The sequence below is a fragment of the Lipotes vexillifer genome, unplaced genomic scaffold (assembly GCF_000442215.2).
Source record: "Lipotes vexillifer unplaced genomic scaffold, Lipotes_vexillifer_v1.1 scaffold826, whole genome shotgun sequence".
Lineage (NCBI taxonomy): Eukaryota > Metazoa > Chordata > Mammalia > Artiodactyla > Lipotidae > Lipotes > Lipotes vexillifer.
Window position 1 is genome coordinate 50,738 of NW_006789439.1, and position 13,031 is coordinate 63,768.

Below are 13,031 nucleotides of genomic sequence, written 5' to 3' on the forward strand. Positions count from 1 at the left end.
AAGATGCATTTAGGAGGTTGAATCCTGAGAGCTTGGGATGCATTAAATGTGGGAGAAAAGGGGAGTCAAGAATAGCCCAAAGTGGGCTTCCCTGGTGGCGCAGTGGTTGGGAGTCCGCCTGCCGATGCGGGGGATGCGGGTTTGTGCCCCGGTCCGGGAAGATCCCCCATGCCGCGGGGCCGCTGGGCCTGTGGGCCATGGCCGCTGAGCCTGTGCGTCTGGAGCCTGTGCTCCGCGGAGCGAGGGGGCCGCAGTGGTGAGAGGCCCGCGTACCGCAAAAAAAAAAAAAAAAAAAAACACAGTCACAGTAAAAAAAAAAAAAAAGAATAGTCCAAGGTTTCTATGTAACTTTCTACTTGCTCTTAATATACTATTAGATTTAAGAAAAATGTATCCAGCCTCTATCCAGGTTCTGGACGGTAATCTGATGGTTTGTTTAAAGTAGTCCTCCCAACCACTCAAGATAGTGAACACTCACACCCCAGTCATTCTGTTCTAGTCCTCTAAATCTTCCAAGCAGGCATCTCAGTCTCCTATTAGTTTGCTCACTTCCTTACTCTGAGTAAAATTTCCATGGGACTGATGTGTCTTCCTGAAGACTATGGGCAGAGCACCTAACACAGTGGTAATTGAAAATGTTTACTAAATATCTGTTGAATGAATGAAAATGTTTAATAAATATTTGTTGAAAGAATAATGATAAAGAGGAAATACTAGAATCCAAGGTGCTCACTATCTAGCCAAGAGGACTAAGAAGTGTGATAAAAGCCTTAACAGAAGTAAGCAGGACGAGTTACAGGAGAAGAGAGGACGATGGAGGGAGAAAGGAGGGACGTCTGGAGTACAGACACACTCAAAGATGAGGAGAATATTTTCTGGATTGAGATTGTCTCTAAATGAAATCGTTCCCCTCTCCCCAGCAAGCTCTACAACAAAACATAAAGAACAATTCTTCAAAAGAGCTTCACATTTTAGAACAATTTTTTAAAATAGACATTAGAATGTACTGCACTGCAAAAATACAACCTTGATTTTGTACCACCTACAGGACTTGCTACTTGCAGCTTCTGTCTGTAGAAATTTTTGCTCACTCCCATCCCGGGCCCCCTTTCTCTTCGCCCCTGCCCCCATGGATTGTCAATTCTCAGAAGACCACTGACCTTGCCTGCTCCCGCTTATTTGTTGGATGGCCTGACGAACATTTACTACTATCTTATCCCTGAGGAATTCTGAAGATGCAGCTGCCCATAAGACAATGTTTCTGCACCTCGCAGGGCTAATGCGGAAGGAGAGAAAAGGAGTAATTAGTTACTTAGAGTGCCGACTGTTTTTACCTTTAATCACATCTGGCCCCTACGTACCAACTCAGCCTTTAACAGTTTACAGGGCAAAGGCCAGTCCCCAGAGCGAGCGCTCTCTCCCTCCCTTCCTTCCGAGAGCAGAAGGAAAACAAGCTGCTAGGCTGTGGGGCGGAGGCGGGACACAGGGGGCGGGCTCCTTCCCGCCACTCGGCCAGTGGTGCGGCGCGCGGGGAACCGCGGGGCCGAGCGCGCAGCCCCGCCCCGGGGGCGTCACCGCCCGGCGCCCGCCCCGCCCCCGCGCCGACTGCCTTCTGCTTTCCATTTCCACAGGCGCTCGGGCAAGCTGTTGCTTTGCTCTCCGGCTGGAGCCTGAGGACGCGGGGTGGGTTCGTCTGTAGGAGACTCCAGGCTGTGGGCAACGCCATGGCCTCTGTGCTAAGCAAGGACGTGGTGGACATCGAGGTACCGACTGCGCGCGGGCTCGTCTAGGGAGGGCGGGGGACGCAGCGGGCGGGTGCCCGGAAGGCCGCCGCGGCCACCGCAGGGCCGGGGAAAGTGGGAGAGGCGGGAAACTTTGCCTCCGCGGGAGGTCTTGGGGGGAGGCGGAGGAGCGAGGAGCCAGAGACCCGTGTGGGCTGGCAGGTAGGGAAGTGGGGGGCCCGCGACGGTAGCGGTGTTCTTTGGCATGGGACCTGGCTGTTTACTTCGGAGTGGGGGTTAAAGAAGTCCCTGAGTGGCAGTGACTGAAGAACCACGAGTGTTCGAGAGAGATGGATTTTCTCAAAGGAGCGCTCATTTCTCACGCAGTCTATCCCGCACCTTCCCCTTTACCCCTGTAAGCGTTTCGCGTTTCCGTACACCACCAGTCTGCTGCCCCACCTCCAGTCGCGGAATAATGCATATTTGCAAAGTATAGAAATAAAGATCTGTGTGTCAGCTATAGCAGCCCCTGCTAGCCTTAGAATTGCTTATGAAAATAACATAGAGAAGAATGGGATAAGGTATTGAAAATATGAAAAATACAGTGCCTTCAGAAATACAAAATAAACTGTATTTTCCTCTCGTCAACAGTTTTTGTTTCTCTCTTGCACTCTGTTTCTGTAAAAATGTCATCTTTCTTCCTGTGAATAAAATCCTCCCTGAAAGACATGACCATTTCCTTTGACTTCTCCCTAAGACCTTTATGTATGCGATGAGACAGGTATAATAACAAACAGTGATTTTAGACGTACTAACCCAATGTCAGCACTTTTGAGCTAAACTAAACTGCTTTGTAGTTTTTTGTTGTGTTTTGTTTGGGGCTTTTTAAAATTTGAGTCTCCTACGCTGGTAAAACGTGTGTATGTGCACGCCTATGTTTTCCTTAGAATGAAAAAATTTTCCTTTCCTCAGTCCTTTCAGTGGCTTAAGTAAAATTTTAAAACCACCTGTTTGCAGAAGAGCTGCTTTTTGCCATTGTGTTGCCTCTGTGTTATCTCTGTCAGTGATTGAAGGAACTTTGTGTTCTGTTTGGGGCATGATAGTAGTGTTTTCTCCAGATTCCATACATTGGTTTGAAAAATCCACTCTAGTAATAAGAGCCAAAGTATATTATGTGGACATGTCTACTTAATTTACTTGTAGTTTCTCTTGTGGATAGTTTACTTTTTCATATTGATCAATATGATATATTTAACCCAATGTTTATTCATGCACGGGGTAAAAGATTCTTGATTTACGTCATTGTCCTTTTTGGTCCTTGTTACTTTGACTTCACCAAATGCCCCCTCTGGCCCCCCCCCTCCCCTTTTGAAGCTAAGTCAAATAGTATGTTTCTGACAGTGTTAGGTAGTAGTGATGTACTGATTTCAGAGAGAAGAATGTCAGAGGGCAGATGGCTTTTGGCTTTTGAATTTATCTGTCTCTTTTGCAGTTGTCCATGGAATCAGTTCATAACCATATTACACTAAGGAAAAAGATGCCAGTGAAACATTAACCACCAGCTTAATTTCATGAATTGTTTCAACTAAGACCATTTAAGAAGGTCAAACCCTCACATTTACTCCCCTTAATCTAAGCTTAGTTGGCCCAATATTACTTGATATAGAATAGTGGCATTCAAGCTTTTTCACCTTTTAGGTAGTTCATATATGCACCACACTTTAATCAGTAACATCTTTCATCATGCACAGGAATTTTCTTTTCCCTCAAAGTAATACCCATGATTCAGGAGCTAGAGTACCATGAAAGGGTGTGAAATTAATCATTAAAATATAATGCAGTGAGGAAAAATACATTAAATCTAGAGGAACACAACCAAGCATAGATGTCTCAGGTGATCCAGTTGACTCACCAAAGCTCATTTTTTTTTTTTTTTGGAAGAGTCAGAATGAATTATGAAGGTTCAATTTTCTATCAAATTTGAATGTATACTTTGGATTTGCCTATTTTGAATGAATTCTTTAAAATCTTTGTCTAGAGATTGATCTGCTTGTGACCATTGCCTTGTCTAAAATATGTGGAGAAGCATGTAATCTTTAAAAAAAATTATCAGTATAAAACAGTAAGTGTTCAGTTGATAAATGTGAAAAGAACAGAAGGTGATGGTGACAACCCGCTATAATAGTGACTAAATTTTCTCCTTAAGCTACCTATAGAACCTCAGGTTTCAGTGAAGCAGCCAAGAAATATTTTTGTTTCTGGGGAAAAAAGTTACTGAGGCTTACAAAGTTGTTTTGTGTGCTCACTCCATATTTCTAGCCTCAATCCAATAGCGCATCAGGGTTTGAAGGGTTGGGAGCATAATAAAACAGTCAGAAGGTCACCAGACTCCAAAACTGAAATATCCCTGGGCCAGAAGATAGGCATAGCAAGGATGCATTAGTAGGTAATAGATACTAGGCAATAGAATCTAGCTCATATACTAAAAAAATTATTGTAATTGTAGTAATGGTAGCAGATGTATGAGAAGTCAGACATTTTTCCAGACCTATTAATGTGGTTCAGGGCCTGGGATCTGGAGCAAACTGCCTGTGGTTGAGGTCTGTGTCTACCCCTTTTTAGATAGGTGACTTTGTTTAGGTTACCTAGCTTCTCTGTGTCACATCTGCACAATCTGCTAAGTAAGGAAAATAATCATAGACAAGATAATAAACAAGATATAAAATAGACAAGATATAAACATAGACAAGATGTAAAATTAATAAATAAATGTCACAATTTCACATCTTGTTAGGAAAAGGGCAAAACATGTTAAAAAATAAAAATATAGAACAACTATTGTAGGAAAATCACTGCCTGTGAAATAACTACTATTTTAAATTTCATTAATGGTAGCTATATACTTTTAAAAGTTATTTTGCTTTGTGGGCTTACTTTTTGGATATAGCTAAATTTTGTCAAGAATGACTTTTGAATACAAATTCTCCTGGGAGGGTTTCAAGAAAGGTGAATATCAGACATTGATCACTTTCCCTGACCTCAGCAGTACCTTCACAATAATTCATTTAGTTTGAACTGACAACTGGTCTGTTGTCAATATCTGCACTTTTAAAAGCAAGTAAGAATGATTTTGGAAGAGTTCACTGTCTTGTTCCCCTCCACTGACATAGGTAATTGAGAATTTACTGTAAAAGTATGGCAGAATGAAAATGTATGCAGGTACAGTAAGCTTTTAATTAATTCTTTGGATATTAGTAATTTTGGTAAGTATTCATAGTTGAACTAAATTGCTGTCCACCCCTTTACTGTTTCCACAATCCCAAGTCAAAGTCTATTCTTAGAATTATTAGTTAATGACTCATAAGGGTTTATAAACTCATTTCAAATTTATCTTGAATAAAAAAATGATTTCAGTCCAATGTCCACAAAATCATAATGCTTTTAGAGTTCAATAGAAATGGTTTCTGAATTACTGATGCTGTGACTTCTATTAATTTGAGAAGATAATCTAGAATTTTCTGTGTTTGTTAATTAAGAAAATAAGATAATAAAATGATGGCTTTGGGAAATGGCAGTATAATGGAAACAACTTGGAGAAAGTAAATTTTCAGGAGAATTTTGAAAACAGGCTTATGAATTGGTAGAGATGGCAAAAGATATTTCAGAATGCCCTTTATCGTAACTGCTTTTGCCCCTGGGGAGGGAGGAGGTGCATAGATCCAAAGGAGAGAATAAGGATTCAACTTTGCAGAAGTTATGGGTTATTTATTTATTTAAACTTAAATGTTTTTTACTGCATCCATTTTTGTCTCCTTCCTTTTATCGATTGGGCACCACAAATCTCTGGGAATGCAATCTTGATTTGCCAAGGCTTTTAAAGCATTAAAAATTTTTTTTTTAAATTTGTTTTGTGAGTTGGAGTTGTTAAAAATGTGCTTGTTCTCCTTATTTTAAGCTGTCCCGTGGACAATACTTAATTTTATTTTAAAGTATTTCTCCTTTCTAAGGAATTTAGCTGGGTGGTAGAAATGTGTCTGATTATGTGATTTGGAAAGTTACTCCAAATTTGGAGTTATTCCAATGATAGCTCCTTGCAGTTTTAAGGTACTACACATTCCTATAGTTAAGGATGGTTATGTATGTATTTCATTACAGTTTTTAAAAAAATTTTACCTCCTACACATGAAGTAGATGGCTAGTTTCAGTGGTTTAATTAACAACTGTGAGATTAATGACTAATGATGAATCTATCACTAGGGAGATTTTTAGATTGGATCTGCTTAATCTTAATCATAGCAGGTAGTGTTGACTGATTGCTTAATTGTTAAAATGTGCTAAAATTCAATAGTCTCCTTTCTTACATTCTAGAAGGAAAACCCAGTTTTGGAAAGCTCTACATTTACAGTAAGGAATTAGTAAGAATACCAAGAAGATCTCTAGTCAGAATGCTGAGATAACTGGATGATCATTAAGCAATCATATCTTTCCTAAACTGTGGGAATACAGCATTTTACCAAACTCTGTATATAAACAAGCAACAACACAAGAGCTGAAAAATAGACCTTCCAATAAGGTAAACATGTGTGGTCACTGTGGGAGAATTCTAGTAATTAGCATAAAGTTAAGTCACAAAATTAGAAACACTAAAATTGAAGACAATGAGACTAAAAAAAAATCATCATGAAATAATGTGACAAAGGAACTGTAAGAGATTTGATATAGTCTAGGCTTCAGTGTGGCCAAAGAGATTGAAAAGTAGAATTGGCCAATTTGCTTTTCTGCCTCTTAGCTAAATGGACACAATGATATATAGGAGGAAGAAATCTTCAGTCCTTAAAACTGTAAGGAAAGTTCTGTGTCATTCATATCCTGACTTTTAAAAAGTATTTAATAAGGCATTCTAAGGTTATAAATTTATCTGTAATCAGGATTTTGATATTTAAATGTGACATGTTTGCCTTCTGGACTTCATTTGCTCTTAATCCTCCATGTTAAGACAGAAGGTATTTTTTGGCCTCAAACATCAATAATGTGGGTGTTCACAGATATCCTGGAGCCAATTATACTACTGATAACTCTTAATAGGATTATGTCTTTCCTGTGGTTTATAATTATTACTGCTTCCATTGCTTTTAATTAAAATGTTATACTAGTAGATAAGAAACATCTGTATTTAACTCAACATATAACTTCTTTCAGACTCTTCACCACACTTATCTATATATTGATGTTAGGAACTCATTATTTTTGTATAAAAATTTTTATTTTGTATTTCACAAAATCAAGCTTCATTTCATGGTTAGTTTGAAAAATAAACCAAAACAAACAAAAATTGTGTTAAAACGGTCCTGGGTTCAAATCCTGCCACTGTTATTTTTTTTATTTGTGTGATTGTGGTCAAGTTGTTTCCTGGACTATCAATCATTTCTTCCTCTGTCAGTTGGTTTTAATCTTAATTTATTTCATGCAATAAATTAAGGATTTAATTTATTAACTTTAATTTAATTTAATTTTATTTAATAAATAAGGATTAATTGGAGTCATGTACATATAATGCCTTAGACAGCATCTGTCACTTAAAATGTGTGCTTTTTGAGTGGTAGTAGTTATTGTAAATATTATTATTGCATATATCATCTGTGTTATGTAAATGTCATTTGGCTAGAATGTTGTTCAACTCCAAGAATTAACTAGTGGTATCAAAAGCTGTTAAAATATGTGAAGAAAGGGAGAGTTAATGAAGTTAAAGGAATTATGAGTGAGGCTTATTACAGATGAAAAAATTTTGCAGACATGACTTATGAGAAAATTCCTGAATTCTTTTGGTCAGTATTACCAGTGAGATGGGGGAGTTTTTAAAATTCAGGTCAAATTAAAGAGACCCTCTTCATTTTGAGTTTTATTTCTATTTAAAAAATATTTTTAATACCCACTGTATTACCAACCCTCTAGTGTAAGCTGCAGGAGATTCAAAGGAAGTATGTGGCACAGGCTTTGTCTATATAGGATTATCCACATCTAAATCTCTGGGGAATAAGATTCAGATTCAGCATTGACTGTTCCCGTACCCTCCTAACCCTTGCTGTTTTACTGCAGTGTGCATGTGGATTGATTTTTTTGGTGTTTTTCTGAGTGTTTTTGTGACTAGATCAGGCCCAAGCATTGGTGAAAATGATTTCTTGGCATTCTCAATGATATGTAGAAGGGATTGGTGTTATCCTTTTCTGAAAAGAAACCCCTATACAATTATTTTAAGAAAAAGTTGTCCAACTGCATATCTCTTTGTGTAAACTGGACTAAACTTATAGTTTCTCTAAGTGAGCATATTAGCTTCAAAGAAAGTTTCTTTCCAGACTTCTAAGCATCCCTGCACACACTATATTTGTATTTATAACTTTTTTAATTCCTAGGAAGGAGGGAATTGGAGATCAACCTATTTTGCACCAGGAAAAGGTAAAGTGTGCCCTTACTAAAGGATGACTCAGATAATAAACTTTTTATACTAGGTTATGGTAATTTAATTTCTTTGAGGATTTCAGCTTGGTTGTGTAATAGCATTCTCACTATCTTCTACCTCTATCATAATAATTAAAGAGACAATCTGTGTCCCTACCTCCCAGGTGCTTGGAAATTGATATTATGAGTGCTTATGAATGTCCCCTTGAGGCACTCCTGGCTAGGCCACTTTGAAGAAAAATCTCTTCATCAATAATGAAGCCCTGAGGGCCACTTCTCAGGGGACCCACACAAAATTACATGTCAACTCCAGGCCTGATTTATACAGATGGTGCTCAAGGATGGAGCCTGACTGTACTTCTCCCTACCCCCAATATTTTATTACCTTCCACTCTCTGCTGATCCTCCCCATGCCCTTCCCCACCTTCACCTCTCTCCCAAAACTTCATCCTCCAGTTTTCAACTTGTTTTACTTACTCAAGATTGACTCATCTAAGTAGATCTGTTTGTTTAGTCTTTGTGGAATCCTTTGAATGATATTAAAAATTGACCATAGTAGCATGTTAAAACTTTAGAAATGTTAGTATGTTTAATTAAAGGCCATGAGGAAATCTTCAGCAAAACAATAGAAGATAATGTGTATTTACTATATGTTAATTAAAATAAGTATCCTGGGATAGGGGCCAAGCCTGGGTTTTGCTCCATAAGTGAGATCCATTGCTGTCTGACCTTGTGGAAATTATTCAACCACTGTGAAGAGTTTGCTGATTCCTCAATGAGTGTGCTATTGATCAGTCTTTTACAGATGGTTTGTGATACAGTATGGCAATGGTGAAATCGTTTGGAAACGTGACCTGCTGGGTGATTATATTAAGGAAATGCAAGGTAGTGGTGTAGAGCTACTGTATTTTACATGCTAGGTAGGATTAAGTGCACCATTTATACCAGCTATAAGGATTTGATATACTTATGCACCTGATTTTTAAACTTTCTTCATGCTTGCCTGCTTCCTTTTCTTTTTTAATCAAATGAATGAGTTAAGTCTAAATCTCTCCTGAGCACACAGAAAAAGTCCGATCTTCTTTATATGGCTGGAGTTCTGTGAGGGTGATCTGGAGTTAATAAATTCGTATTTTTTTTGTGTCTGTAGAGTGATGCTGTATTTAACTAGGAATTAAGACCAGAGATTCCAAAAAGGAATCAGTTTCTCCAGTGTGCTTTTTGATTGATAACTGTCAATGGAAACTAGAGTACAGATAGTGGATCCCCAGGCCCACAGAAATTCAAGTTACCTTTCTCTGACTCTTTGCACCACAGTGTCCTCAAAGCTTTGAGAATCTTCTTCCAAATGTTCTTCCATGACAGATTTTGGGGAGTGCTGGTGAAAAGTTTGAAATCCTTGGTAATTCAAAGAAGAAAAAGTCATTCAGTTCTCTTCACAGATCCCTAGGATTAAAGCGCAACAACATTCACAGCAAAATACTGTTTATTGGGGGTTAACTTCCATTAATTTTTAAAAATTTCTCTAACTTAATTATTTTTCATGATCATTACAGAAGATTTAAAGTATGCAAAATAAAGTGAAAAGAAGATCCCAAACATACAGTCATACCACATGAAACAGTCATGCTGATAGTAATTTAGTATTTTCCTATACATGAGGTTTTTTTCCCTAAATAGATTAATCACATATAATATTCATTTGGGTATAGTTGATTTACAATATTAGTTTCAGGTGTATAATGTAGTGATTCAAAATTTTTATAGAGTATACTCCATTTAAAGTTATTATAAAATATTGGCTATATTCCCTGTGCTGTACAATATAACCTTTAGCTTATTTATTTTACACATAGTATTTTGTATCTCTTAATCCCCTACCCTTATCTTGCCCCTTTCTGATTCCTTCTCCCTACTGGTAACCACTAGTTCTCTGTATCAGTGAGTTGTTTCTTTTTTTGTTATTTTCATTCATTTGCTGTGTTTTATTTTATTTTATTTTATTTTATTTTATTTTATTTTATTTTTTTCTTGCGTTATGCGGGCCTCTCACTGTCGTGGCCTCTCCCATTTGCAGAGCACAGGCTCCGGACGCGCAGGCTCAGTGGCCATGGCTCACGGGCCCAGCCGCTCCGCGGCATGTGGGATCTTCCCGAAACGGGGCACGAACCCGCGTCTCCTGCATCGGCAGGCGGACTCTCAAGCACTGCGCCACCAGGGAAGCCCCTATTTTATTTTTTGATTCCACATGTAAGTGATAACATACAGTACTTGTCTTTCTCTGTCTGAGTTATTTCACTAAGCATGATACCCTCAAGGTCCATCCATGTTGTTGCAAATGGAAAAATTGGCAAAATTTCATTCTCTGTTTTGGCTGAGTAATATTCCATTATACACATGCACGCACTCACACAAACACGTGCGCGCATGGCCCCACCCACCAGCAGGCAGGCTGCCTTAAGACCCCATGAACCCACAGCCTCTCCTGGGCATGGCCCTGTCCATCAGAGGGCCTAAGACTTGATGCCACACACCAGGGAGCAGGCACTAGAAGTGGCACACCCCAGCGCCCTTCAACCAGAGACTCAAGGACCCAGCTCTTTCCCAGCTCTTTACTGGACACATACTAGTTCCAGAACCCCCTGGGTCCCACCCCACCCACCAGTATGTGGACATCAGTCCCAGATCAGTTGCACCTGGCAGCCTGCCGTGGCAGGACCCAGCTCACTTACTGGTAGGCCACCACCAGCACTGGGACCCAGTGGGCCCTGAGCCCTCCTACCAGCAGGCTAACACCAGCTCCAAGAAACCTTGGGCCCCTCGGCCAGCCACCCCAGGGTTGGCCACTCACCAGTGGGTTAACACAAGCCTTGGGACACCCTGGGGCCCTGCAGTTAGAGACCCTGGGACTTGGCTCTGCCCAACGGTGAGCTGGCACTAGCCCTGGGACCCCATGGGTCCTGGACCCACCTGCCAGTGTCCAGCACAAGCCTCAGGCCCTGCCAACCCTGGCCCCACCCACCAGCAGGCCAATATCAGTTCTGAGCTATCTTGGACTCCTCAGCCAGCTGCCCTGATTTCCAGCTTCACTCACCAGCACACCAGCACCAGGTCTGGGACACCCAGAAACCCACAGCCTGCTGTGTCAGGAGCTGGCACCACAAATAAGCAGACTGACACTAGATCCAGGAACCTTAGCATTTCATCCACCCACTCCAGAGCCCAGCTCTGCGTACTGGGCCAGTACTAGTCCCAGGACCCCCTGGGGTTCCACAGCCAGCTATCTTGTGACCCAATGCTGCCAACCAGTAGCCAGCAGCCTCTGCACAAGGCAAGGCCTGGGAACCAACTGGACGAAGGGCTGGCCGCACCTACCAGGCCATCCACAGTAGTCAGCCTGCCACAACAGAAGTGCCCATGCAGCCTTCATAGAGGCACCACTAATGCATATAGCTCTGGTGATCAGAGGGGAGTATACTGCTGGGATGCATAAGGCATCTCCTACAGAAGGCCACTTTTCCCAGGTCAGGAAACATAACCAACCTACCAGATACATAGAAATAAATACAGCAACTTAGGCAAAGTGAGGTGACAGAGGAACATGTTCCAAACAAAGGAGCAACGTAAAACTGCAGAAGAAAATCTAAGTGAAGAGGTAGACAGTCTTCCAGATAAAGAGTTCAAAGGAATGATTGTGAAGATGATCAGAGAACTTGAGAGAAGAATGGATGAACAAAGTGAGAAGTCAGAAGTTTATAACAAAGAGTTAGAAAATATAAAGAGGAACAAAATAGAGGTGAAGAATACAATAATTGAAATGAAAAGTACACTAGAAGGAATCAACAGTAAATGAAATGATACAGAGGAACAAATCAGTGAGCTGGAAGACAGAGTAGTGGAAGTCACTGAAGCTGAACAGAAAAAAAAGAATGAAAAGAAATGAGGACAGTTTAAGAGACCTCTAGGACAACATCAAGCTCACTGACATTCCCATTATAGTGGTCCCGGAAGAAGAGAGAAAGGGAAGAGAACATGTTTGAAGGTATCATAGGTGAAAACTTCCCTAGCCTGGGAGAGTAAACAGACATCCAGGTCCAGGAATCACAGAGAGTCCCAAATAGGATCAACCCAAAGAGGACCACACGAAGACACACTGTAATTAAAATGGCAAAAATTAAAGATAGAGAATATTAAAAGCAACGAGGAAAAAGCAACGAGTTATGTAGAAGGGAACTCCCATAGGCTATCAACTAACTTTTCTGCAGAAACTCTGCAGTCATAATATATTTAAAGTGATGAAGTGGAAAACCTACAACCAAGAATACTCTACCCAGCAAGGCTTTCATTCAGATTTGATGGAGAAATCAAAAGTTTTTACAGACAAGCAAAGGAAAAAGGGTTCGGCACCACCAAACCAGCTTTACAAGAAGCCTAAAAGAGAGTTCTCTAAGGGAATAAGAAAAGGCCAAAATTAGAAACATGAAAATTATGAAAGGAAAAAGCTCATTGGGGAAGGCAAGTCCACCACATACAAAGCTAATAAGAAGGTTAAAAGGCAAAAGTAGTAAAATCATCTATATCTGCAGTAGGATACACAAAACAAAAAGTGTAAAATATGATGTCAAAAACAGTAGTAGTGAGGGTGTGGGGAGTAAAAATGCAGGGTCATTAAAATGCATTTGAAGTTAAGAGATCAGCAACTTAATCATATATATATATATATATATATATATATATATATAAACCTCATATTAACCACAGACCAAAAATCTATAATACATACACACACAAAAAAGAGAAGTTATCATATATAATTTTATTTTTGCTTTTCTATCCTGTCAGAAGTATTTCCCT

The 13,031-nt window shown here is 39.9% G+C and overlaps 1 protein-coding gene across 1 annotated transcript in view; it reads left to right on the plus strand.

Moving 5' to 3' along the window:
• Positions 1–1,665: 1,665 nt before the first annotated feature.
• Positions 1,666–13,031, plus strand: part of DPYD (dihydropyrimidine dehydrogenase) — an 821,342-nt gene continuing 809,976 nt past the window's right edge. The window contains exon 1 of the mRNA XM_007462610.1: positions 1,666–1,763. Within this exon, the coding sequence (XP_007462672.1) occupies positions 1,725–1,763 (39 nt within the window). The 5' untranslated portion in view covers positions 1,666–1,724. The remainder of the gene's footprint in view (positions 1,764–13,031) is intronic.